Raw genomic sequence first — 27,935 nt, 5'->3', positions numbered from 1 at the left:
TGAAAACGTGATGTTAAATCCTCTCTCATTTAATAGTTTTGAGAATATTTTTTTATCATCAATTACGAATTTTCAGGGGCACTGCCATTTTCGTGAGTCTCATGATCTACGTGGGCGTATGTGACACGTACCGTGCCGTTCCAAACACTCGATTACATGGGACACCATAATGCCCAGTGCTGATTTCTCGGATTTATCCTCATCTGATAAGAAATAGAAGTATCAGTTGATCGGGACAAAGGAATACTTACATACAGACTTGAACCTGTGGCTGTAATTAATGTTGAATATTCGGATGGTTCTTTGGGTGGAATGACGCCGAGTTTGACTACTCGGAGGACGACACGCAACGTGAGTAAACAAAGCCCCCCGGGAACTCCGGGCCGGCAGCTGTGGACGGTTCTTCGGACGGGAATAATGCCAGTCCGGCGAACAAGCTCTGGCGGCGGCCATTAGCCGAGGTTTCAGGCGGCGGCGGCGGCTGTTAGCCCTGGACGCCTAAGCTAGGCTAAAGGCCTCCGCCGCCACGAAAGGCAGGCCACGAGCCGAGCATCGGTGGTGGAGGAGGACTTTAGCCTAGCTTCGGCGTCCGGGGCTAACGAAGCGGGCGGTAGCAGGCCACGAGCCGAGCTTCCAGGCAGCAGGGGCCGTTAGCCTCGGATGCCGAAGCTAGGATAAAGGCCTCCGCCACTACCAAAGCTCGGTTTGAGGCCTGCCGCCTGAAAGCTCGCTCGTCAGACTCCGCATCATTCCTGTCCAGAGAACCATCCACGTCTGTTGGCCCGGAGCTCCCGGGGGCCTTTGTTTACGCACTTATGTCGCGTGTAGGCCTCAGAGTAGTCAGACTCCGCATCATTCCGCCCGAAGAACAATCCAAATATTCAACATTAATTACAGCCACAGGTTCAAATCTGTATGGAAGTATTACTCCGTCTTCCCGATCAATCGATACTTCTATTTCTTTATCCGATGAGGATAAATCCGAGAAATCAGCGGTGGGCATAGTGGTGTCCCATGTAATCGAGCATTTGGAACGGCACAGTACACGTCACATACGCCTACGTACATCATGTGAGTCGCGAAAATGGCAGTGCCCCTGACAATTCGTAATTGTCAACAAAAACCGTCTCAAAACACCATTAAATGAGGATGTAGCATCACATTGTCAAAATAGGGTAAATATTGCGTGACCTATTGCATAAACTGTTCATGCAAAGCACTGAATTTCTTCTTTAAATGATTAAGATTTATTATTAAGACCATAGTTTAACAGTAAGTTCAAAATTGGATAGTTGTAATTTTATCACAATATGTAACTCATACATTTAGCGCTTATAGAGGCGAAAAGAAAGTACTTAACTTTGTATTTTTATGAATGGAGACCATTCATTTTCGGAGATGTATTTCCTCCGTGGGTTTAAGCTACGTAGGCGCATGACTCAGCGAGCAATTGAATTGAATGAGGGTAGCTGAGCTAACACTAGCGAGAGCTAACTTAAAGCGCCAGTATTTTTACCTTTTGTTGTGCAATTCCTCCAGGCTGTGCCACTGCGTCGCCTTCTCCGGTGTTGTGCTACTGCTTTGCTGCTGTTTGAGGTACCCGGAAACATCTCTCATGGTGGCGACAAAAAGATATTGAACTGAAGTCTTGTATGGTTATCGACGAAGCAGCTTGAAATGTTGGATGTTAGTCCGTTGAGTTCGACGCAAGGAATTGTGGGAATTTGAGGTAGTTAATGTTTGTTCACCGCAATTTTAGATTTTACCGTGTTTAAAATTCAAGTTTATTTGGGAAAGTAAGTATGTAAACGTTTTGTAAAATTTTGACCGTTACTATAATTCTTCATATTAATTACGCTAGTACTACGTCACGCGATGACGAAACACTCAATTGGTTAACATTGTTTTGGCATTTCTTCTCGCTCGATCCCCCTCGGGTTTCGTACAATGAAGATTTAATGCAAATTTAGTTTGGACTACGACGACGTGTGTGTGCTATGGCTTATTTGATGAGCTCCAGAATTTTCTTGGGTCGCCGTTGGTTTTCAAGAATAAGCGAATTGTTCCCTGTCAACGATCAGTGTACAGACGCTTCTGATGTTTTGCTATGGTTTACGCTTTCACGTCAGGGTTTTCTAAAGAGCATTTGTCATGTTTTACAGACCCAGGTCAAAGACGTTTGTGTCCGTGTCAAGGTGAAATATCTTTGTCTGGGTAGGTAACATTACACACTGACAGATACGCACAATTGCAAGACCATGATTAACACTTGTATTTGTATCGGTGCTATTGCTTCAAAGAGAATATATGTTACTGATCATGACTGAAAGGAGTTATGGTTTGTAAGAATGGAAAAAGCATTAAGGATTTTATGTCACTTTTATAATCACAAATTTTCTGGCCTAGAAATCATTGGAAATCAATATTTGTGACCGAACACTTGACTCTTTGGTAGGAAAATGCCCATATGTTAGTCTTACTATTTGAAATGAAACGTTTAAACAGGGGTGGCACAGTGGATCAGTTGGTAAAACGTTGGCCTCATAGTTCTGAGGACCCGTGTTCGATCCTGGCCCCGGCTGTGTGGAGTTTGCATGTTCTCCCCGTGCTTACGTGGGTTTTCTCCGGGCACTCCGGTTTCCTCCCACATCCCAAAAACATGCAACATTAATTGGACTCTCTAAATTGCCCCTGGTGTGATTGTGAGTGTGGCTGTTTGTCTCTATGTGCCCTGCGGTTGGCTGGCAACCAGTTCAGGGTGTACCCCGCCTCCTACCGGTTGACAGCTGCGATAGGCTCCAACATTCCCCGGGACCCTTGTGAGGACGAGCGGCAAAGAAAATGGATGGATGTTTAAATAGGAAAAAAAACCAGGAATAATAAGTCAATCACATCCATATACTGTAGTTTTCTGTGTGAATTTGCACACTGAAATTGAGGAACATTTCCATGTTTTTCCATAAACACAGAAAATGTCAATTGAATTGAATTGAATTCAAACCTTAGGTGGAAAAGTGGTTTTCCAAAAAACCTTTCTGAAAAGAACAATGATTACTTTCGCAAAACAATGAGAAATGATGATTTTTGTGGACCTCCACAAAATCTGCATGCCCAAAATCAGGCATAGGAAAATAGAAAAAAAAATACTATAATTGGATTTCATAACATACCTACCTGGTGTGGGAAAAAGTTACATCGATTTGTGAGGGCGGCACAGTGACACAGCTGTCGAGCATTGGCTTCACAGTTAGGAAGTATGAAGAGCGGGGTTCAAATCCCAGCCCCGGCAGTGTTGAGTTTACATGTTCTCCCCGTCCCTGTTGTCTCTCTCCATGTTGCCTGTGATTGACTGGCAACCAGAGTGTACCCTGCCTCCGGCCCGATGAAAGCTGGGATTGGTTCCAGCACTTTCACGACCCTTGTGAGGATAGTTATGAAATGTTGCAAATTGATATACAATAATCCCTCACTACTTCACGCTTCACTCATTGCAGCTTCAGTACTTTGTGTTTTGTTTTTGTCTTCCCCCCTCCAAAAAAAAAGCCAGATCAGCATACAATATTACAATAAGACGCATTGATATGGTGATTGGTCCTCAGCCTGAATTTATCTCGTGAGCTGATTGGCTGCACATCATTAAAGCCCCATTCAGCAACTTCCCAGGGTTCGTACGGGTCAGGGAATTTCAGGACTATCATGGGAAGAAACGCGGCCTTTTCCAGGTCTTGGAAAGTCCAGAAAATAAAAACATATTTGGCTTGGTCAAGGAATGTCATGGGATGGGTTAACAAATTTGCGGTGTCAAGTGACGTCACATACTAAGAAAGCGTAACTGGATTAGCTCGGTGTTGAATTCTGACATAAAGTAACCCTGCCTGTTCAGTTTCGCTTTCTTAGTATGTGACGTCACTTGACTAAGAAAGCAATACTGGATTGGGTGGGTGTTGGGTTCTGACCTGAAGTAACCCTGCCTTCTGAACACTGAATTTAGACAGTGAATTTCAGACAATGAATTGTACCCAATTGAATTGCAGAGAATTGTAGCCAGTTGAATCTCAGAAGATATTATTATCGAAAACTCAAACTGAAATACAGCTATTGAAAACGTGATCACTTTGAAATAACAATGTGAATTTTACAACATAAAATTTTCAGTGGCACTTTTAATTTAAATCCTGGTGGCACATATCTACTTCCATAAAAGCTGCTCGGCAGTGTGTGAGTCGCTGAACCGAAACAGATTATTCACAATGTTTGAGACCTGTTGTGCTGTTGGTTGTCAGAATAGATAATAGAGTTTTTCAAAAATAACATTCTAAAGAATACCATCTGAAAAGATCGATGTATTTCGGCAATTAAACAGGATAGATGGTGCCCAATGGAGTACAATCCTATGTGGCGATCACTTAATTTCAGGTAGAAATTATTTATCTTTTTCTTCTTTTCCTTTCATCTTGTCCATTTAGGGGTCGCCACAGCGTGCCATCTTTTTCCATCTAAGCCTATCTCGTGCATCTATCCATCAACCTGTTCTTTGGTCTTCCTCCTGCTCTTTTGCCTGGTAGCTCCATTCTCAGCACCCAACTACCAATATACTCACTCTCTTGCCTCCGGACATGTCCAAACCATCGAAGTCTGCTCTCTCGAACTTTGTCTCCAAAACATCCAACTTTAGGTGTGCCTCTAATGAGCTCATTTCTAATCCTATTCAACCTACTCACTCCGAGCGAGAACCTCAACATCTTCATTTCTGCCACCTCCAGTTCTGCTTCCTATTTTCTCCTCCTCTAATCTGTACATCATGCCTTTTCATCCGAGCAGAGAGCCTTCTTTCACGTAGAACAGCAGACACCTTCCGCAAGCTGTTCCACCCTGCTTAAACCCGTTTCTTCACTTCCTTACCACATTCACCATTGGTCTGTATTGTTGACCGCAGGTTTTTGAAGTCATCCACCCTCAGTATCTCTTCTCCCTGGAGCTTCAGTCTTCCCCCTCCACCCCTCTCATTCACACACATATATTCTGTTTTACTTCAGCTAAGCTTCATTCCTCTCCTTTCCAGTGCCTGCCTCCATCTTTCCAATTGTTCCTCCACCTTCTCCTTGCTTTCACTGCATATCACAATATCAACTCCAAACATCATGGTCCAAGGGGATTCACGCGCGGATCGCCGTAAATAGTAACCAGAAAGAGTTGTGTGCTCAGAGCCAATAAAGCGAGTATAACGAGTCGATGCTCCGTGCTATTACTACTCCCGCCATTGAGCAAACAAAACAAAATTAACAATGTTGAAGCGTTTGAGCCAGAATACACACACGCAGAAGTCGACGTGTTGGAAGGAGTGTGGTGTTGACAATAACAGTCCCATTATATGGACGGAGGAGATTTGATGCTTTTCTGAGTTGGTTGAGATGTAGAGAATGTATAGCAGGTGGCCAGACATTTTTTTAAACCCATGCTGTACTTTTCAAGCAGCAAAGCTTCTCACGATCCACTGGCGGCGGGGGTGGGGAGAGGGGGTTAGGGGGGTTTGCATGCCCACATCGCCGTAAGTGCTAACCGGGAAGTGTTGTGTGCTTACACATATATATCTATTCATCCATTTTCTTAGCTGCACGATAGTCGCAGGAATGCTGGAGCCTATCCCAGCTGTCAATGGGCAGGAGGCACATTTACACATACGCAGACATGGGGAGAACATGCAAACTCCACACACGGAAGTCCGGGATTGAAGCTGCACCACCGTGCTGCCTCATGAAATATGTTGTTGCTTATACAGTATTAGCACGAGAGGCTATAACTAAGTAGCTAATAACCAGTAATGATTAGATGTGTGCAAATTTCCCCTGCTGGTGAACGAGCCTCAACTGTGACAGCCACAGCTTTATCCTGTCAGGTTAACTCCATGGAAGGTTAAACAAGGAGAAATTTGGGTGAATTTTTCTTGCACAACACGTCGGCATCTTGGCTTAGCTAGAACGAATGGTCTGTAATGCTAAGCACCGGCGACGTCAGGGGCGGAGTCAAGGATGTTTCTTCCGCTTTGGCTGTGAGAGCTGGCACGCATCCAGATTTTGCTTGGATTTCAAGAATATTCTTTATTTTCTCTTTTTTTTCGATTAATGTCCAAAATATATGTAATAATTACTTCACATTGGAGGGTTTGTTGTACATCTGAATTTTGGGGAGAGTCTTCCTTTAACTATACTTAGCTGTGGTGGGACAGGAATGCTGGCTGTGACAGCAAGGCAAACAACAAGAAGCTCGTATACTCACGCAGACTAATGCAGTCTCATTCAACGAACTGGCCACTAATAACAACACATGATGCTTAAACACATGGCATAATCAGAGCCAATGAGGCACATGTGAGAAGCTAGGACAGGCACAGGGCAGTGGCCTGGCCACACCCTTCACACCCTCATCCGTAATTATTTGGGTGGAGGCAGGACTCATGCATCAGTCCTGGATGATCAATCACCCCTGGGGTCCCCTGGACTGGCAATCAATACTTGGATCCCACTTCTGACACCAACTGTTTTGGAAAATGTTCCTGACAGAATAAGTAACCCCTAACCCATGAGAGAAAGGAGAGGTCAGTAGAGCCACTGAAAAGGAAGAAAAAACAATTAAGATACTACATACATTAGGAAAGGTCACACAAGAACAAAGATCTATTGAAGTAAACTATGGTACAATATAATAGCCTTAATCATAAAAGAGTATGTAAGGCCTTCACAGGCCCACAGTTTGCAAAGATTGATGACATCCCCTAATCTAAACCCCACAACTGGGCAAGGAAGATGACAAAATGCATATTGGGGGGAAAAGGAAACCATGATGCAGTAGAAACTACAGTTAATTACAGTATATCCATCCATTTTCTGAGCCGCTTATCCACACGAGAGTTGTGGGAGGGCTGGAGCCTATCCCAACTGTCATCGGGCAGGAGAAAGGGTACACCCTGAACTGGTTGCCACCTAATCACAGGGCATAAAAGAGTATGTAAGGCCTTCACAGGCCCACAGTTTGCAAAGATTGATGACATCCCCTAATCTAAACCCCACAACTGGGCAAGGAAGATGACAAAATGCATATTGGGGGGTAAAGGAAACCATGATGCAGTAGAAACTACAGTTAATTACAGTATATCCATAAATTTTCTGAGCCGCTTATCCACACGAGAGTTGTGGGAGGGCTGGAGCCTATCCCAACTGTCATCGGGCAGGAGAAAGGGTACACCCTGAACTGGTTGCCACCTTATCACAGGGCACATGGGGATGGACAACAGTCGCACTCACAATCATGGCGAGGGGAAGTTTAGAGTCTCCAATTAATGGATGTTTTTGGGATGTGGGAGGAAACCAGAAGGCCCAGCGAAGACCCATCCATGCACGGGAAGAACATGCAAAAGCCACACAGGTGGGGCCAGGATTTGAAACCCGGTCGGGCCGCCAATTACTGTATAATCCCTTTAAAATATTTTACTGTATGGTATGTGCTAATTTATAGTGATTCTTAAAATTACATTCTTTTCTATGAACTACGACACTTTTTTCCCCACATTTGTCCAGACAAATAAGCTCTCGTTGGTGGAATGTAACCAAGGGACTTTTCACCTGCGCTGGTGGGGCAGGTACCGAGCAGCAGACCCTGGAAGGCATTGCTCAGAACATGCTCGAGCAGAAGTACAAGAGAGTGGTTGTTATGGCAGGGGCAGGGATTAGCACTCCCAGTGGCATTCCCGATTTCAGGTAAAACTATTCTTAATGGTTTCTTGTTCACATACACTAGCTGGAATATTATTTAACGTCACCAATTTTCTCACAAAATAAACTTCAAAAGTGCTCTTGACATGACATTTTCACCAGATGTTGGGAGCAAACCAAGCAATCTGCACATACAAAGAAAGCAGGACATATAAAATCAGAAATTAAGTTGTCTGTAGTTAAATGAAATAACAGGAAATAAGTATTGAACATGGGAAAAAAGGTTGGTTCCCATCCATCCATCCATCCATCCATCCATCCATCCATCCATCCATCCATCCATCCATCCATCCATCTTCTTAGCCGCTTATCTCCACAAGGATCACGGAGCCAATCCCACCTGTCCACGGGCAGGAGGCGGGGTACACCCTGAACTGGTTGCCAGCTGTCTGTTGCAGTAACCAACGAAAGGCAAAATACAACCCCTCTCCTGATTCAGATGTCTCAAAAGCGTGTTCAAGTGCTTCTAAGCAGTCTTCTGGGCTAACAGAAGGATCGCTGGATCGCGCTGCTTGCACAATATCAAGTGCTGCTCCCCTTAAACTCTCCATCAATCTACACCTTTTCTCTTTTAGAGGGCATTCACACTCTTCCACCATGAGCTGTGCTTGACCTAACCTATGATGAAAAGGTTCCTCTCCGGGTGGATTGGGCAGAAATCCAGAAAAAGTTCTTAATCGGCGGTGGCTTCCATTATCATTAAATGGTTTGGTCTTGCTGAGGAATTCACTTCTTACATGTAGTAGGGCTGCTGTAGGTTTGGTCAGATCCTCTTCCGGCGAAGATGATGCAGGTGTCTCATTTCTGTATGTGCCATTTGCGTGCTGTTGTCCAGATAACCTCTGACTTGCTGCACTGGTCTCTAGGTCTCTCTACTGTGACAAAAGACCACGGTCCATCACCATCAATAGGGTACACGTCAAAGGGAACCATGTCTCTCTTCACAGCATCTTTCCATTCACACTAGACGAGGTATTGGTTCTACAGCAGACTGGAAGTTCGCCCTCTGACACGCACACGTCCAAGACCCTTCACTGTTTCCATCGTCTCTTGGATGGCTTTAGTATTTACCTCTTCATGCATGAGCCTGATATAACGACTCTGGTTGGCACCATTCTTGTAATAGTTTTACCAACTCAGTCTGTGGATCCATTTTAGAACTTAAACTATTAAAACTTATTGGCATGTAATTTAACAAAATAAATGAACAAATAAATTTCACTATAATCCCAATGGTCCCTGCATTTAATGTAGCATCTCTCAACTATATAATACTTTGACAAGAGATAGTTAACCTGACTTCTTTCCTCAATCTAAATGAGAAACTAATCAATTAACTTAATGGTAATTACTTTAAACTATACTATAAAAAATTACTTGGGCACTTATTCCCTCTCCAAAGATCTCTGAAATAATATTTCCCCCCATGTGTTCATGTGATCCTAATTTAAATAATCAAGCTACTGTAGCGCCAGAGAAAAGGAGTCGGAGGCGAAGTGTCGGACACAGGAACAAAACTTGTTTTATTGTTCGACATCAAAATACTACTCGCATAACGGCGGGAACTCTGTTAACCTTTTACTCCAGAAGCACAACAACAAAAACAGTCCGTGCGGGACCCCGCATCCCAACTCGAGGTCCCGCGGGTGAATTATGTAAACACCACACAAGCCCCCCCAGAATTCACCCATAGTCAAAATCCTTGTGCCATGGAGGGATGACGACCCGACCCCAGCGGGTGTGCACTGTAGGGGCCGAGGGGGGTGGGGCTGCACTGTCCATTGATTCACGGGACAAGGGCCCAGGCAGGGTCAAGGGCACCCCGGCAGGCGCAGGGGCACAGGGGAAAGGGGGACGACCCCGGCGCGGGGGGAGGGCCAACCCCAAAGGCTGGACAATGTCCAGGTGCGGGGGTTTGACCCTGTCCACGGAAACAGTCTCGGGTCTGCCGCCAATGTCCACGAGCAGGCTCTTATCCCCGTGCTCCAGGACCCTGAATGGCCCGTCGTATGGGGGGCGCAGAGGTCCACGGTGGGCGTCATGACGAACAAACACAAAATCCGCAGAGCGCAGGTGACGGGGCAGCCGGGCAGCTGGGATGCCATGTTGCGACGTGGGAACTGGCGCAAACCCTTTTGCGGCCTCCAGCAAGGAGGACGGTTGCCTGGCTGCGGACCAGGGCGCTGTGGCATCCGGGATGAATTCGCCAGGGACCCGCAGTGGCTGGCCGTGGACGAGTTCGGTGGATGAGGACAACAGCTCCTACTTGGGGGCGCACCTGAGGCCGAGGATGACCCACGGGAGCTTATCCAACCAGTTGCCGTCCGTCAAGCCGGCACACAGGGCTGCTTTCATGGAGCGGTGGAACCGCTCGCAGAGACCGTTTGCCTGGGGGTGATATGCGGTAGTGCGGTGCAGCTTGACCCCCAAACTCTCAGCGACTGCGTTCCAGAGTTCAGAGGCAAATTGAGGGCCACAGTCGGAGGAAAGGTCGCACGGGGTCCCGAAGCGTGCAACCCACGTGCCGATGAACGCCCCTTGGCCACGTCTGACGACGTTGTCGAGGAGAGGGGAACGGCTTCGGGCCAGCGGGTCGTCCCATGGTGAGCAAGTAGGTGAAACCGTGTGAGGGAGGAAGTGGAACTACCAAGTCAACGTTGACGTGGTCAAACCTCCTCTCGGGGACAGCGAAGGGCTCCAAGGGGGCTTTTGTGTGGCGATGCACCTTAGCCCGCTGACAGGCCACGCACGAGTAGACCCAGGCCTGCACATCTTTCTTAAGACCGCGGCACACGAACTTCTGGGCCACCAGCCTCACGGATGGTTTCCTTCTGGGGTGGGAGAGGTTGTGGACCGCCTCGAAAACAGCTCGCCGCCAGTTTGCAGGGACCAGCGGCCGAGGCTGGTCAGCCGAGAGGTCGCACAGCAACCTGACGCCCGTGTCACCAACCGCGAATTCCTCCAGGCGCAAACCCGTGTCAGAAGTCTTGAGGGCCTGCACCCCGTGGTCCGAGGCCTGGTCTGCGCTCATGCGGGAGTAGTCGAGACCCAGATGTACAGTGCCGACGATCGCCCTGGAGAGGCAGTCCGCGACCACATTGGATTTGCCGGCAATGTGTTGGATGTCCGTAGTGTACTCAGAGATAAACGACAGTTGGCGTTGCTGACTGGCGGACCACGGCTCGGCCACCTTGGACATGGCGAAAGTGAGGGGTTTATGGTCCACATATGCCGTGAACTCACGGCCTTCCAATAGGGAGCGGAAGTGGTGGATCGCCAGCCAGAGGCCGAGGAGCTCTCTATCGAACCTGCTGTATTTGTGCTCCCTGGGGACCACCTGACCGCTGAAAAAGGCAAGTGGTTGCCAGGCGCCGCAGACCCACTGTTCGAATACGGCTCCCACAGCGTAGTCCGATGCATCGGTAGTGAGAGGGACAGGGGCCCCGTGGATCGGGTGGGCCAGCATAGCAGCACGACTCAGCGCGGCCTTTGTAGCCTCGAAGGCTTCCATCCTCTCCCATTCAACGTCCCGGTTGGGGGGCTTGTCTTTAAGAGCCTCATAGAGCGGGCGCATGGTGTGGGCCGCCTGGCGGATGAACCGGTGGTAGAAAGTCACCATCCCCGGGAACTCCCGGAGGCCCCGAGCCGAGCGAGGTCGGGGAAAAGCGGAGACGGCCTCCACCTTTGCCGGAAGGGGGGCGGCGCCATTCTTGTCTATGAGGTGCCCAAGGAACTGGATAGAGAGCACCCCGAAAACACACTTCGCCGGGTTGATGATCAGGCCATGCTACTCAAGTCTTGCGAAGAGGACGCGGAGATGCATCAGATGTTCATCCTCTGAGGAGCTGGCGACGAGGATGTCATCCAAATAGACGAACACAAATGGCAAGTCCCTGAGCACAGAATCCATTAAACGCTGGAAAGATTGTACCGCATTTTTAAGACCAAACGGCATCCTCAGAAACTTGAACAGTCCAAACGGAGTGATTACAGCTGTCTTGGGAATGTCTGAGGGGTGCACGGGAACCTGGTGATACCTGCGCACCAGGTCGACCTTGGAGAACAGGATTTTGCCCGCCAGGTGGGCTGAGAAGTCCTGAATGTGTGGAACAGGGTAGCGGTTGGGCGTAGTGGCGTCGTTAAGGCGGCTGTAGTCACCACACGGTCGCCACCCGCCACTCTGTTTAGGGACGATGTGTAGCGGCGAGGCCCACGGGCTATCCGAGCGGCGGATGATGCCCAGGCGCTCCATGTTGGCAAACTCGGACTTAGCGACTGCTAGCTTCTCAGGGTCAAGCCGTCGGGCCCTCGCGTGATTCGGGGGGCCCTTGGTCTCAATGTGGTGCTCGACCCCATGTTTAGTCGTGGCAGAGGAGAAAGTGGGCCGTGTCAAGCCAGGGAACTCACCAAGGAGGAGCTGGTACTTGGTGCCGTCCAAGAGCGAATTGGAAAGACCGCCATAAGTCGCCTCATTGCGGACGCAGGCGACCGTGGAGAAAGTCAGTGCATCCACCAGACGGCCCCTCTTAACATCCACCAGCAGCCCGTGGGCACAAAAAAAATCAGCGCCGAGGAGAGGGAATGAGACATCGGCAGTGACAAAGTCCCATGTGAAGCGCTGACTCCCTAAACACAAGTCCACAGTCCTCATGCCATAAGAGCGGATAGGGGAGCCATTAGCGGACAGTAGGGGTGGCCCATGAGTCCCGCCAGCGGCGTCCTCCACAGTGGCCATCAGGACGCTCCTCTGGGCGTCGGTGTCGCAAAGGAATTTGCGCCCGAAAAGGGTGTCCTTGACGAACAGCAGCTGGCTCTTCACGCCCACGCTCACGGCCGCTGCGAAGCGTGGGCTTTGGTGTTTCCCGACGGGTCGTAGTTACAAGGGGCGCGGACCACGCTGCCGCGGACGTCTCCCAAAACTCCGGCAATTTGAGGATGGCGGTTGCCATGTTCGTTTCAGTCTCGAAAACGCCGGGACTGACGTCGGGGTCACCAGTGTAGGGCCGGAGAAAAGGAGTCGGAGGCAAAGTGTCGGACACAGGAACAAAACTTGTTTTATTGTTCGACATCAAAACACTACTCATATAACGGCGGGAACTCTGTTAACCTTTTACTCCGGAAGCGCAACAACAAAAACAGTCCGTGCGGAACCCCGCACCCCAACTGGAGGTCCCGCGGGTGAATTATGTAAACACCACACTACCAAATAAACTCCCCACTTTTTTTAACTGTCTTGCAGATAGTCAAATAATAAACCTGGTTATGTGACAAAAAGTGTGAACATTTAATCACAAAATAAAGGAATGAAAATCAAAACATGTTTACACAACAAACAGTCAAATAAAGAAAGTCAACATAACAGGTACACAATGCAGACCTAAGATAATCTGATTTAACTTACTTTAAGGGCCCAAACAAATATAAACATAGCCAGCAAAACAAATGAAATTCAAACCCCAATGTTCTTGTTTCAAATGGCAGGAGTGACGAACGTCGAGGGTTGTGTCTAGCGGTCCAGCCTCATCGAAGTCCTGACGGTCCGATCCGTTGCAAAGCTTTGTCCTTGTACTCCAATGAAGGCCTCGTAAGCCAATGCAGGCCTCACGAGCTAATGCAGGCCTCGCTAGCTGATGTAGGTCTCGCTAGCATTTGCTCGTCGCTAGCGTCCTCGTCTTCTTCCACGTGGTCCAACACAGGCCTTGCTAGCTGGCGTTAGCTTGTTGTTAGTGTCCTAACGAAGTTCCATGCATCCACTTAGCCTCTGTATTAGCGGCTAACTCCACTACCTTAAAGCATGATTTGAGTAGTCCACTCAAACGACACACTATCACCATTGAATTGTCAACAGTCCTTGTCGAACACGTTGAACAATGTTGATAAATGTTACCTTTAACTTTTCTTTCTTTTCAAACAACCACTCGTACCTCGTACACAGTCCAGCTATTTTTTTTTCTCTGTCTAGGGTCTCAACACGTCACTTCGTGTCCTTCTCTTCTCAAACACTGGTTACAACAATACAATGACAAATAGACAAATATTTCTTTTCACACATCAATAAAACACATTTAAATACAGAAAATAAATTCAGCAGACACTTTAACAAATATTCCACCACCTTGTATAAAGAAAACCTATAACCTAATTGATACTCTATTTATTTTAACTTTTAAACTATAGCAATTTTTAACTGGGTTACAGAAGGAACTGGAACTATACGTCCATAAAAGAAACCCACAGAATCTCCAGCCAAAAAAGAAGACTGGTTGTGTGGAGGCATGGGCCAAAGTCACACCAGAGCATGTATGCAACTAGTTTCTCCATAGAGGAGGCATTTTGAACCTGTCAATACCACCTTGAGAAATTATATTTCGTGAGAAAAATGCTGATGTGTTAAATATTCATTTCGGTAGCTGTATTTATTTTTACTCTTGAGAATGTGTATTTTGGGATTTTTGATGAGTGGTCATTTCATCTTCAGGTCCCCAGGAAATGGTCTTTATGACAATCTGCAGCTGTATGACCTGCCATATGCTGAGGCTATTTTTGAAATTGCCTTTTTTCATCACAACCCAAAACCATTCTTTGCCCTGGCTAAAGAATTATATCCAGGAAATTTCCAACCTAATCTTACGCACTATTTTGTGCGACTGCTTCATCAGAAGGACCTGCTCCTCAGAATGTACACACAGAATATTGATGGCCTGGAAAGATGTATGGATTCATATTTTGATCTTTTGCTACCTCTGACTTATTTGTGTTCGAAAGTAGTGATCATGTTACAACATTTAGCTCCATTCTAATTCAGTAGCTGGGATTCCTCCTGAGATGCTCGTGGAGGCCCACGGTACATTTGCTACAGCCACATGTACTGTTTGCCAAAGTAAATATAAGGGAGAGGATTTATGTGTGAGTTATAATTCAATATATTTTGTTAATTCTCTGTCTTATATTTTCATAAATTTGTTTGTTTGAGAAATCCCAACTCTTTTGCGTTTCACTAGCCAGACTTGATGAGCGGAGTGATTCCCAAATGCTTGACCTGTAAGGGCGTTGTAAAGCCAGACATCATATTTTTTGGGGAAGAGCTGCCGCCTCACTTCTACATGTACCTCAGAGACTTTCCTCTTGCAGATCTCCTGATCATCATGGGCACGTCACTGGAGGTGAGTTCTGTCCTCCAACTTCAAAGTGAAATGCTGCCAAATTTGATGCAACATACAGTCCTGTGAAAATGTGAATGCTTTCTTTTTGGCATGACTGTGATTCACAAACCCTTTTTCAGTTGTATTTTATGCATAAAAAAAAATCTTGTACTTTGCAGGTTGAAAGATCAGGTTAGTTTAGCTCAATTCACATCAAATGGGCAAGAAAATAAAAATCAATGTCTGAAAAAAATAGTGTTAAATCTTTAATTGCAATCAATTCATCCATCTATTCATATATTTTGCTTACCACTTATCCTCATTGGGGTTTTTGGGGAGGAGGGTGGAGCCTATACTGGCTGAGTCTGGGTGAGAGGCTTTCACCCTGTTAATGTGTAATATATAATACAGACGTGATTTTCCCATTTATAGGCGGAATTCAGTCTTTTTAAATTGCATTGATTCAAAAAAATATTCATATTTTGCAATATTCCAACCATAACGCATGCCAGAATCCACACTCATTCATTTTCCAGTCAAATTTTTGGAAGCGAGGTGGAGGATTAGGTACGTGTCAGTTTTTTGGTCGAATGTGTTCTTCCTGACCAATAAAAACGCTTGTTTTATATGAAGCGGTTCATGGGGTCATTTTCAAGTCAATACCACGGCGGTGCTCAAGAGGAAAGACGCCTCTAGAGTGAAAGACGTTCATGTGTCAAAAAAAAGTTCAGATGGGATTGGATGGAACGAGAAATCGTCGATAAAGTTGGAAAGAAGGAAGTTGCCACTCTGTTAAGCGACTTCATTCGCAAAATCTATCGATCAGGTAAAGCATTGTGCATATGGGATCAGGATACCATTGACCCTGGATCAAGAGGTTACAAGACATTGGAAGTTCAGGTGAAATGACAAAAGCGCATCAAACAACTGAAAGCAACGAAAACAAACTTTTCCATAGCTGGCACATTCAGATGTCAACCGAAGGCCAACAACTAACCATAGTTGCAGACGGTAGTCAATTATGAGGTGAGAGTTCAGAAGCAATTACTTGTAAAAATGTCTGTATTATTTACTTGACGGTAATAATTGTTGTCAAATTCCTGTTTCAACCATTTAAAAAAATAATAAATTAAAACGTTTTTGAATGGATACGATGTACACGCTATGAAAGCACACTTGCATGCTATGATGCACATCTGAATTAAACTTAGTAGTTTACTAAGTTGACTTTGTATTTGAATTTGTAATTTTTTGGGGATAAAGGTATGCGCCTAAATAATGAACGATTATATTGTGTACATTTTGACAACAGAATAGCATTTATTTATAGATGTACTAGATACAGTTCCTTCATAATACTATTGAAAAAAACTTGTACGTTAAAATTGGTGATCATCCTTGGATAATGCTTGCAGCCGCCAGACCTCTTTTTTCATTCAGTCAAATCACATCTGATAATAGTAATTGGCCCAGCAGAAATGTGACACCAAGCTCGAGACATTCAGTAAAATTGGCAGCATGTTGCAGTTGAATTGTAAGTTAGCTGTTTAAGAAGTTAATTGCAAGAGGGAAGAAGCCGTTTGAATGTCTCCTTGTTTTAGTTTGCATTCTTCGGTAGTGCTTATCTGAGGGAAGGAGTTATAGGTAGAAGTGCTGGAGACCGGTATATGGTGTGTCCGAGAGGATTTTGCCTGATATGATTTTCACCAGCACTGCTTAAGTGAAGTTTTTGAAGAATATAATTCTGTTGTTTATTCTTCTTCCTGGAGGTGGAGCCCTTTGCGAGTCTGGCTGGAGCTGTGCGTAGCTCTGTTCCTCGACTGCTCATAAACAGGGACTTAGTGGGTCCATTTGCATTGAGAAATCGTCGACCCTGTGACGTTGTGCTGCTGGGTGACGTAGTGAGTGGCATCCAAACACTCGTCAATGCCCTCGGTTGGACTCAAGAGGTTGATGCTTTGATGGCAGCAGCTGCTGACAAAGTAAGTTCTCATCTGTCTGGCAATGATAATGAGCTCCACAAAAGACAATTATTGATTCTGCAAAGGGAAAGGAGCAATGAATTTGAATCTCAAGAGACAGAAAATTAATAAAACATGAACTATTAAAATGTTTTTTTTTGCAGAGTGCAACAAAGAAAAATGAAGAATAAGAAAAATAGCATTCGGTGGATCAACACTTCTCCAGGTTATCATATGCACCTCTTAAATTATTTACTGAAATGTGTCAATAATAAAAGACCCTTTTAACGCTTGATTTTAAGGTCAAAAGCAGAGGGTTTATTGTATGGTAACGTCTATTTTATAGCTTTAAACAGCAGATAAATAATCATCATAAAGTGAAACCTTGATTTCACGGACAAATAGTGGTGGGGAGTCATCCATTACAGCTGACTGTCCATTACATTGAAGCCCTTTTTTGTGGTCACATGCATCCATATTATCCATCCATTCATTTTCTTCGCCGCTTATCCTCACGAGGGTCGCGGGGAGTGCTAGAGCCTATCCCAGCTTTCAACGGGTAGGAAGCGGGGTACATCCTGAACTGGTTTCCAGCTTATAGAGATAAACAGTCACACTCAGAATCAAACCTAGGGCCAATTTTAGAGTGGTCCAATTTTAGAGTGTGCCATTAATGTTGCATGTTTTTGGGATGTGGGAGGGATGTGCAAACTCCACACAGGCGGGGCCGGGATCGAACCCGGGTCCTCAGCACTTTACCAGCTGAGTCACCATGTGTGCCAGGCTGGACCACGGGCAAGAGGGGCGTGGCCACTGCCCTTGGCCGGTGACACCTGTCACAGCTCATAGGTATTTCACATTGGGACTGTAATGAGATGGTGTATTTAAGTTGGAGTTTTGGTCACTGGCATTCGCCAGTTTGTTGTGTTCGTTGTTCCCTGAGTCTGTGAGTGAGCTTTGTGTTATTGAGACTAAAACCCACTGATCATCATGTCCTCGCCTTGGAGTCACACATTTGGGTCCTTACCCGCACCGATGGCTTGTGACAGAATGAACTGGCCAGACATGGACCCAGCGGACTCAAAGGTTATTGACACAAAACGTAGGCCAGTGGCTTAAAGAATTCAACGCCCAGCAGACACAGCAGGCCGAAGAATTTGCTGCTTACCACTGCCATATTGAGGAGCAATTGGAGCGGAGATTAAGCAATCTCCCTCTGGCAAGGCCACCGCTGATTCTCCCCCATTCACGGGTGGGGACCAGCCCGCTACTGAACCATGCTCACGCCTCGAACAGGACCGAGCTGCAGCTGACGCTCGTGGACGCATCGGTGGGGACTGAGCGGCAGCCGACGCTTGTGCACACCTCGGTAGCCACCGATCTCCTCCCAAGCCAAGCCCACGTTGCTGTGGCAACAGATCTGCTGCCCTGCCACGCCTACGTCGTGGTTTCAACAGATTCGCTGCTAACCCACGCTCATGCCACGGTAGCCACTGATCCGCTACCGAGCCAAGCTCACGTTGCGGTGGAAAACGATCTGCCACCTCACCACGCCCACGTTGGGGTTTCAGCAGACACGCTGCTGATCCACGCTCACTTCTATCCACCGACCCATTTTCGGACCGAGCTCACGTAACAGGTGACAACAGACCTCCGGGTGAGTGTCAAAGTAAAATAGCGGACTTGACAAACGAAGACAAGTCTGTCATAGTGCCGCCAGGGTTTGTTTTCCAAAAAGACAAAACTCAGAAACAATCGCCAAAGGGCATAAGTTCAGTGGATTTAGATGAAGATAAGACTAAAAAAATAATAAAACTATTTTCCTCCAGTAGAGAGGGGGAGAACTTTATCATTAACGTCGCTGAGTCCTGTTCCCAGAACAATTTATTTATGCCCCCCAGTTTCTGCCAGTCCCCCTCTTGGAATCCTGACTCTGAGCCAGTCCGATTCCATCTGCAGCTGCTGACTCTCATTCATGGACAAGTGCCAAGTTCAGGTGTGCCATAGACCGTAAGAGCAACAACGCAGCGTTCTGCGACCTGCGGTTTTCAGGTGCCACTCTCCAAATTCCACGCTCCTGTTCAGGCGGTAGCGGCAATGACTCCGCGGCCGCCTCAAGTTCCTATCCCTGCGGTGACAGGTATGCGACCGCCTCAAGTTCCTGTCCCGGCGGTGACGGGGATGTAACCAACCGCGTTACGTTGCTGTCTTGACGCTGACCGGTCCCCGGCCGCCTCGTGTTCCTGTCCTGGCGGCAAATGCTTGTGGGCCGCCTCAGGTTCCTGTCCTGGCGGCGGCGAAGGCTCGTTGGCCACCTCATGGCCCTGTACCAGCATCGACAACATCACGGTCCCCTTCGTTCCAGTCCTGGTGGCAACAGGTATTTGGCTGTCTTACATTCCTATCTAGACCGTGATCAGCCTGCGGCCTTCCCCCTCCTGATTCAATGGTGACTGATCCCTGGCCGCCTCACGGTCACGTCCTGGGAGGTCTTCGTCCGGAGCCGGCGCCTGCTTCCATCTGGTTCTTGCTTCGCCGTTGGATTCTTCCTCGAGGATGTCCGCCCGAAGCCCCCCGTGGGGACCCTGATGCTTGGCCTCCGGGGCAAGCTCCTGACGTACCCGGCCAGACACCTCGCTTTTGGTAGCCTGGACGGCCACCAGTCAGAATGGGGTTTATTTCATTTAACTGAAAATATATGTTCTTTTGACCAAAATGTTCACAAATGAAAAAACATAATATTAGGAGTCCTTTTTAAAATTTAGGTTTATTGCAACAGTTAACTCTCACGCACCAAATCCGCTCCGATAGGGATACAGTCGGAGGTTTCTATATATGCACACACACCCTTGCCCATTCGTGATTCACCGCACGACCCCACATATTTACAACTTTTGCTCTCATGTTTTTTTTTTCTCACAATGTACTGTATTTTCACAATCAAGGTGCACTTAGAAGTCTTAAATTCTCTCCCAAACAAACGGGGCACCTTAAGATGTGGCATGCCTTATGTGCAAGAAGAGCTCCAAAATTTGTAAATGTTGTTCTGTGACTAGTCCCATGAAGTACACTTAAAAACACCTGGTAGGTTAGCATATATGCTAGCATTTGTATGCAAGCAGTATGTATGTAAACCAATGACATAGAATAAAAACTAGACAGTGCACTCTGCATCCATTTTGGACACCACCATGGTCAATAGGCTTTTGACTTCAGGTCAGGGCAACAAGCACGGTAAACATGCACTGCTGTGGAAAACGATGCAATAAATCTAAATACTTGGGATGTTTTGGATCCCAAGAGACATGATTATAATCTAAACATTTGCAGCATGCCCAGGAAGGTTTAGAAGATACATTGACGCATACATATGTAATAGGGTTTACAGACCTTAATAATATTCCACATGCCAATCATGTCAATTTCCACACCCACCTCTCGTCTCAGTGTAGGCAATTGACCCCTCCATAGAAATGGCGTCATCCGCGTCGCTGACAAATCAGAGGCCAGAGATTTGCATAAACCACGCCCCCTTTTGGATCCGCTGTTTTCTCAGACAACGTTGTATGGTCCAGTATAGCTTTTGGTAGCGTTTTATCGCGTATTTGGGTTCTTTAACAATAGATATGGTTAAGAGGTGTAGTCACGGACTTTATAATAGTGACGACAGGTATCCTGAAAGGCTAGTTGGTGGAGTTCAATTCGTACCCTTTCCAAAACCGAAGACCCAGTACGAAAAATGTCTTTGATGGATCAAACTTTGTGGAAGACCGCATCATCTCCTGAATCCATCTAAATTCAACCGGAACAGAAGACCGAGTACGAAAAATGTCTTTGATGGACAAAACTTTGTGGAAGACCGCATGATCAACTGAATCCATCAACCGGAACAGATATGTTTGCACGAAGGTAAGCCCTATATTTGATTTTCAATACATGTCTCATATAAATGAATTAGCAGTTCTTCGCTTGGATAACATAGCTACGTGTGAATGATTGACACACTTGATCTGTGTTGAGCGATATTTTGCGATGATCTGACTGCACAAACGTGTCTCTGTTCGGCGGCTCCCAACCTAAGCTAAACCGGACTTTTGTTTGCACGAAGGTATGCCCTATATTTGATTTTCAATACATGTCTCATATAAATGAATTAGCAGTTCTTCGTTTGCATAATATAGCTACGTGTGAATGATTGTCACACTTGATCTGTGTTGAGTGACGTATATTGTAGACGTACAATTGCACTGTGAGGTTTACCTGTTATACCTAAGGGGGATAAGATCCCTTAAAAACAGAGGGTTTACTGTCGGTTTGAGCCTGGGATGTCGCAAGGTGGCGTATGAAAAACAGAATAGTATAGGCTTTCTAATGTGTTGCGCGATGGGAATTCGGTTGGGTTTAGTTGAAGAAGAGTGACCACAAAATTAAATAAATAATCATGGATGGTGAATTTGATCGTGAACGTGCTGAATATAATCCGGCTATAGATGAAATGCACATTGAAATTGAATGCCAAATGATGGCTAATGTTGCCAAAAAGAAACAAGATAAAGAAAGGAAGCATGCATTAGAATAATGGTAAAAGCACAACTTGGGTAAAATTCGCGATTGGGACAAACTGATGATGGAAATATAGGATATATAATATAAATAGGAAATTGACAGAGACTATGTAAAACAGGCGAAAGGCGTAAGGGACCGATTAGACAAGGACTCATAGAACTTAAAGAGGTGAACAGAGAAAGGCGCACTGCGCATTTAATGATGGTGACGGCGACAGCAACATTGAAGAAAAAAGGGTACTGGTAAGTCGAACGAAGGCAAAGTAAGTAAAGAAGATAGTCCAGTTACTCCTTGCTGGTAAGGTGGCATGTGACGTTGAGGGCATCAAGGAGCCCATGATGAAAAGATGATGGGGCTAAGAAAAGTTGTATTTGATATGTGGACGCGAGTGAAGGACTGCAAAAATGAGGAAGGAGGCACATCGAACACGCACACATGCACACACCCTGAATCACACGTAAGTACACCACACAGACACAGAGGAAGTGAGAGGTGCTGAAGGCGGGGTTGGTGAAAATGGTCTTGTTGATTTGACGCGAAGCATCCTCTCGGAGGCGGAAATAACACGATGACTATTATTATTATTCTATAGTCTATGATGGCAGCATGGTGGATCAGCTAGTAAAACGTTGGCCTCACAGTGCTGAGGTCCTAGGTTCAATCCCGGACCCGCCTGTGTGGAGTTTGCATGTTGTCCCCGTGCCTCCGTGGGTTTTCTCCGGGCACTTCGGTTTCCTCCCACATCCCAAAACATGAAACATTAATTGGACACTCAAAATTGTCCCTAGGTGTGATTGTGAGTGTGGCTGTTGTCTGTCTCTATGTGCCCTCCAATAGGCTGGCAACCAGTTCAGGGTGTACCCCGCCTCTTGCCCGTTGACAGCTGGGATTGGCTCCAGCACTCCCTGCGACCCTCGTAAGGATAAGCGGTCAAGAAAATGGATGGATATATTATTATATTATATTATATTATATTATATTACCAGCAAACAAAACGCTTTACAATGATGCCAATGATAGAGGCTCCAGTAGGTCCAATATACAACCCGTTTGACCTTAAAGATGTTGATTGTCTCACTGCTCGCTTGCCTCGTCTCTCTTCTAGTGGTAATACATGGCTGTCTAGTTTTGTGGAAACTTTACAGGGGTATACATTCTGCATGGGAGACTGGAGACAACCAGCATCTAGATCTTGCACTCGTATTGAACAACTAGAAATCGAGACAACTGCAGGTACGCTGAATGTACCAATGGAACCATATTCAAGCGTCTGGCCGCAGCTGTCAGAGAGAGGTTCCCCACTCCTCTTACACCCACACCCACTTCTTTCCCCGATGTTAAACGACCCACTTGAGCACTTTGCTAAGTGTACCAAACTTTGGACTGAATTGACTGGACGTCACCCTGGACAGTCTGGTTCGGAGGAGGCTATGTTTAGGACTGCGATCCTGGCCGGTCTCCCTGAACAGACAACTCTTAAAGCTGACCCTGACTGCCTGTCCGGAGATGAGCCCAGATTTAGACGACCCTTAGTGCATCACCTCAAAATGTATTTAAGACAACAACAGGGTGAGGATAATGAAATTACTAAACTCCAAAAATAACTTCTTTAATTACATGTAGCACAGGCAAGTAGGCAGATAAGAAGGAAAAGAAAAGTCCCAAACCACACCAGACGTAATTTTTTGACAGGCACAACCACCGAGACAAGCAGGTGGGTTCCGGGGTAATAGCCACACAGGAAGGCGTGGAGGGGGCCGGGGGAGAGTGCAACAACATCAACGTGATCAAGGATGTTTTGGTTGTGGTGAAAACTAATTTGACCATATTAGAACACGAGACCCTGACTACAGAACACAGACATGACTATTCTGACCATGACAACGCTGAGTCAATGTTAAACAAACTGCCTAAATCAGTTTGGTCTTCTGGACCCTTTGATGTTGGACATTGTACTAAGATACCAGACATTAAAATTACTGTTTTTCCAGGATCTCATGTTTACAGACCTCGATATCCTTGGCCCGCGGTTACTAACCAGGGGATGGAGGACACTCTCACTGGCCTGTGTAATTTGGAGTCCTGGAAACATCCTCCTCGTGGTGTATACCACTCAGGCCAGTTTTAAAAGCAGATGGTAACACTTATCGTATGGCGCATGATTTGAGAGCCGTTAATGATTTAACGACCACACCGTTGTTACCTGTATCAGACCCCCACAGAATGTTGTCTACCATCACACTTGAATTGAAATACTTAACAGCGATTGATTTGGCAAATGCATTCTTTTGTCTCTCTCTCGCACCCGAGTGTAGAGACTTGTTTGCATTCAGATATCAGGGACACAATTTGCAATACACCTGGTTGCCACAAGGCTTCAAAAATTCACCTGGAATCTTTTTTCAATGTTTGAAATCGTTGCTGCAGGATCTAGAACTCCCAGACGGATGTAAACTCCTGATGTATGTTGATCACCACCTTTTGCCAGCCCCAACAACAGAGTCGTGTTTGTCTCTAACTAAACTGCTAATCTCTCTGTCCAACCTCTAATGAATGGCAGGGTCCTGTTTCACTGATGGTTGCTGTTACCATAAGTCGTAGTGGAGCATTAACCCTCAGGTGAATTTTTAACTGTTTCCTCTTCAGTACTAATACATGCTCCCTCAGCCCAGGCAGCGGAAGTGCTCGCACTCTGTCTCGCACTGGAACTGGCATCCAATCACCTCGCTACTTTGGAGAAGTGGTCAGGGTTAACTCACAAGTTTGGTTGTGTTTATCACCCCGCCATTCTAGGTTTGGTTGAACATAAGAATCGCACTTTGATGGAAAAAATGGCTAAAATATGTATCTCTTCCGGCATGAACTGGGTTCAGGCTCTCCATATTGCTCTACTGTCTGTGAGACAATCTGTGTCTCGCTCTACTGGTTTCTCTCCTTACAAACTTCTTACAGGTCGTCTGATGCCTGGCCCTTCCTCCTCACTCTAACCACTGGAGGAGAGCATTGTGTCTCCCAAGTTTTCTCATAAACTGTTTTGGACAAAACTGCATTCTGCCGTGCTGATGTGTGGTGGTGGTGCGGAGGGGGCCGTATCTTCGACCGCCTCCCGCGCAACAGCATGGGCAGATGTGCATTAGTAACTTTACTTTTACCCATTTCCGTTGTTCCTGTCACCCTAGAGGATCTGGCGGTTGCTCCTGAACACTTCAATGAAGCCCTTGGCCTATTACGGCATTCATGTATGTCCAAACCTATGTGGCTCGGTGCTGACGACCCCAACAACAATGACGCTATTTGCGTTCCCCGTGGTGTCCCGGATGAGTCTAAATTGGCTGATCAGGTAGTTGCTGGTTTTGAAAATATACCTGTAATTTCCGCTCTTTTCCCTGTTACTCCTTACGAAAATGTCAACCATATCAATTACATAAATAATAATGTGCAACGTTTGGGCAACTTCACCCTTGAAGGACTTGAAGCTGTACATGAGCAACTTAAGGTTACATCTATTATGGCTTTCCAAAATAGAATCGCAGTCGATGCACTGTTGGCCGAGAAAGGAGGTGTTTGCCGAATAACTCCCCACCTGGCCGACGCCTCACTAAGGTCGTAGATGGACTTAGAACCCTTACTAAGAAAATGAAGGAACACACAGGTGTTGACACGTCTGTGGGATAACTGGATGAATGTGTTTGGTAAATGGAAGGGTGTCATTTCATTAATCTTCATCTCTCTGGCTGTCTTCACCTCTATTCTCACCCTTTGCGGATGCTGTTGCATTCCTTGTATTCATTCTCTTTTAACCTGTCTGATTGAGAAGGCGACTGGTGCCCAAGCTGGTGGCCGCGGTAATTATGTCCTCATTATACCCCCGCCCCGACACACTCCTCAAGATTATTTTAGCTTCTGTCCCTCCCCTTGAAAATGATACTAAACTTAACACCGCTCCCTGATTGTCATGATGTTGACATGCCCTGTGATTGCATTGCCCTTGCCCTTCTGTTCTACTTTTTGTGTGATAATACTTTTTTAGAAATGTTTTGCTGTTTTTGAGTTGTCTAGTACTGTCCTGCAGGTTTAAAGCTGACAGGTGTTCTGAATCATGAGAGTATGCACTTGTTAAAAGGTATGTTTGGATGACAAGAGAGGGTTTTATGTTTTCCATATTTCTTGAAGTGTTACTTTTGGGATTTTCATGATTGTTTTTGTGATCTATTTCATAGATCCAGAGAGGGAATGCAGACTATTTTACTTTTATTGTACTTTCATTATTTGCTTAAATATGACCTTATACATTATCAACAGATAATGTTGCCCATTTGCTAATCAGACAAGGATGTGTTGTGGACCCGGTGGTTGTCCTTGATCTTTGTACACAGAAAACCGTCTGGTGCCATCCTCCTCTCCCAGCCATTGCCGTGGAGATGAACGAGACCAGATAAGGAGCCGGAAAGTTACCATCCCGGCCCAGGACCAGACTGCGGTGTGGCAGCCACTTTTACCATGGACCCATACATATAAAAACCTTGTGTTACCGGGCAGTTCTTGTCTTCTTCTTTGGCTATCCTGCCAGAAGACACACGTCTCGTGTGCTGCAGATACCTAAATAAGACCCGGACGTCTGTATTGTACAATCCTTTGTAATAAATCCATTTGCTGTTAACTTTTTCTAATCATTGGTCATATCTTCCTCGACTTGTGAACACGCGTAGGGTCCAAACTTGCAAATCTCTACAGGTTGAAGGTTGAGAATTACAGAAACAAAGTAATTGTCACCCTGTTCAGGGGGAAGTCAGTATAGTCACCCTCGGTGAAATACTGACTCCAACAGGGGAAAAAGAAATAGCAAAATAGTTGATACAGAACATCTGAAAAAAAAATTAATGTGTAAGAACTAGACACTTGTAGAAAGCCAATGTCTTACTAAAATAAATCATCTAAATTTGTGGATAACACAATATGACTTTGCTGGCCAGCTCAACACACACACAAAAATACATAGTTAACCTGCAGGATAAAAAAGAGAGAAACACACACACACAAAAACTGGACTCAAGATGATGTGAAAACGGCCATAAAAGGTATCACATCTCATAAAGTTGATGTAACATAATTCATCCAGGGAACGGAAGACTTGAGAAAATCTTACCACTTAAATGGTGTTGAAGTACTACAAATTTGGATGACAGCAAAGTACTTTCTGACAGCAGCAGGGAGTTCAATTGTTAATATAATGCACTTCTGCTAGATTTAGACAAAAAGCACATTTTTTTCTGCCATTGGAAGAGCAAAATAAAACAATGAACCATTTGAAGAATATAGAATTGGAATGACAATGTTTTAAAGCAAACAGTGGCATTCTTGAAGATCACACTCCAGGGAGTGTGTATCAAGAGCAATTAAAAAATGCTCTTAATGCAAATTCAAATAATCCTACAAAACAATGGATTGAAAAACATTGGGTTAACAAACCGACTGGCAGCCTGTAACAATACGTTAACCAAGCACTACGTGCAAAAAAAGAGTGCTACAAAATGAGAAAAAGAACGTTGACACCTTTCTGACAAAGGAAGGACAAATTTATGGAGCTTTCTGCGAAACATTTAATAATCGTGGCCGCAAACAAGAAAGAGGCAGGGGATGAGTAATGGGGAGGGGATGTAATTTTGATCAAAAGGAAATTATTTGCTGGTGTTGTGGAGAAAAATGTCACATTTCATGTGACTGCGTTAAAAACAAAACACCCACCACCACATAACTAGAGCAGCCATCTCCCCATCAAAATGTCACAACTAATGCTCCCAAAATGCAACTTTTAATTTGCCCCGTACGTTTGTTGAGATGAGATGGCTTGCTCAAACTAGGACTGGGCTTAATTCCCTCTCTGAGAGGAAATATAGAAGTTAAAAAAAAAAAAAATTACTGGGAGGACAGTTAAATAGCTTACAAAATAGGAACCCAGCACTCTATTATCACACCTTAGATATTCCAAACAAACGTACCACAAGAAAAGGAGATCTCTTGCTGCAAACAGCTCAAGACATGATTGAACAACCACAAAAAGACGTGGGAAGTGGCTCATTGCATGCGACTATGTAGTATAAGATACTGTAAACTTATAACAGCCAACACCAGCCAAAATCATGATTGATTATCTATTCTCAGATGGTATATCAGTCGTAGTGGCAGCAACAAGACTGATTGACAAACTAAATGCATTCCACAAGGAATGGACACTACCACACACGTCATTACAAACTTAACAGGAATGGAAGAGTTTGGGACAATTTGTATTGGTGGTACGAAATGTTCCCGATTGGACAGAAAAAGAACCAGATTTGGATTGGGACGACTGAACTGTACAGACAATATCTTATTGGACAGTCTTGAACAATCTGAGACCAGATGCTGCTGAATTCACAGGAGTATCAAAATCTACACAGATAATACTGGAAAATAGAGGAATGGTGACAACTACAGGGAACACAGTGACACATGCA

At 45.5% G+C, this 27,935-nt stretch overlaps 2 protein-coding genes across 28 annotated transcripts in view; one reads left to right on the top strand and one right to left on the bottom strand.

Annotated features, from left to right (window-relative positions):
* psmd13 (proteasome 26S subunit, non-ATPase 13) overlaps positions 1–1,649 on the bottom strand; it is a 39,368-nt gene extending 37,719 nt beyond the window's left edge. For all 3 annotated transcript variants that reach the window (XM_061815786.1, XM_061815787.1, XM_061815788.1), the window contains exon 1: positions 1,517–1,649. In XM_061815786.1, coding sequence (XP_061671770.1) covers positions 1,517–1,617 — 101 coding nt within the window. In that variant the 5' untranslated portion in view covers positions 1,618–1,649. The remainder of the gene's footprint in view (positions 1–1,516) is intronic.
* sirt3 (sirtuin 3) lies at positions 1,590–26,108 on the top strand. 25 transcript variants are annotated; one of them, XR_009794391.1, is made up of 11 exons: positions 1,815–2,082; positions 2,163–2,214; positions 7,575–7,754; positions 14,248–14,480; positions 14,575–14,675; positions 14,771–14,932; positions 16,681–16,893; positions 17,037–17,098; positions 18,774–18,868; positions 18,958–19,012; positions 19,151–26,108. XR_009794391.1 is itself a non-coding variant. In XM_061815795.1 (9 exons), the coding sequence occupies exons 3-8, from the start codon at positions 7,675–7,677 to the stop codon at positions 17,061–17,063; spliced, it is 816 nt and encodes a 271-aa protein (XP_061671779.1). In that variant the 5' UTR covers positions 1,590–1,729; positions 2,163–2,214; positions 7,575–7,674; the 3' UTR covers positions 17,064–17,098; positions 18,774–26,108. The 25 variants fall into 25 exon arrangements, 13 of the variants coding, with proteins under 13 accessions (XP_061671779.1, XP_061671778.1, XP_061671782.1 ...); XR_009794396.1 differs by having other exon boundaries at positions 1,814–2,082; positions 18,832–18,868; positions 18,958–26,108; XR_009794397.1 differs by lacking the exon at positions 18,958–19,012 and having other exon boundaries at positions 1,814–2,082; positions 18,832–18,924.
* Positions 26,109–27,935: the final 1,827 nt, after the last annotated feature.

Source organism: Syngnathoides biaculeatus, chromosome 3, assembly GCF_019802595.1.
Source record: "Syngnathoides biaculeatus isolate LvHL_M chromosome 3, ASM1980259v1, whole genome shotgun sequence".
Lineage (NCBI taxonomy): Eukaryota > Metazoa > Chordata > Actinopteri > Syngnathiformes > Syngnathidae > Syngnathoides > Syngnathoides biaculeatus.
This window is presented reverse-complemented; position numbering and strand designations above follow the sequence as displayed.

Bases quoted from the DNA above. Each gene is read 5' to 3' on its own strand.
- sirt3 (XM_061815792.1), top strand. From the start codon at position 1,998: ATGGCTTATTTGATGAGCTCCAGAATTTTCTTGGGTCGCCGTTGGTTT. The intron at 14,481-14,574 runs GTATGGATTCAT...ATTCTAATTCAG, and splicing joins TATTGATGGCCTGGAAAGAT to TAGCTGGGATTCCTCCTGAG. The intron at 14,933-16,680 runs GTGAGTTCTGTC...TTCTTCCTGGAG, and splicing joins TCATGGGCACGTCACTGGAG to GTGGAGCCCTTTGCGAGTCT.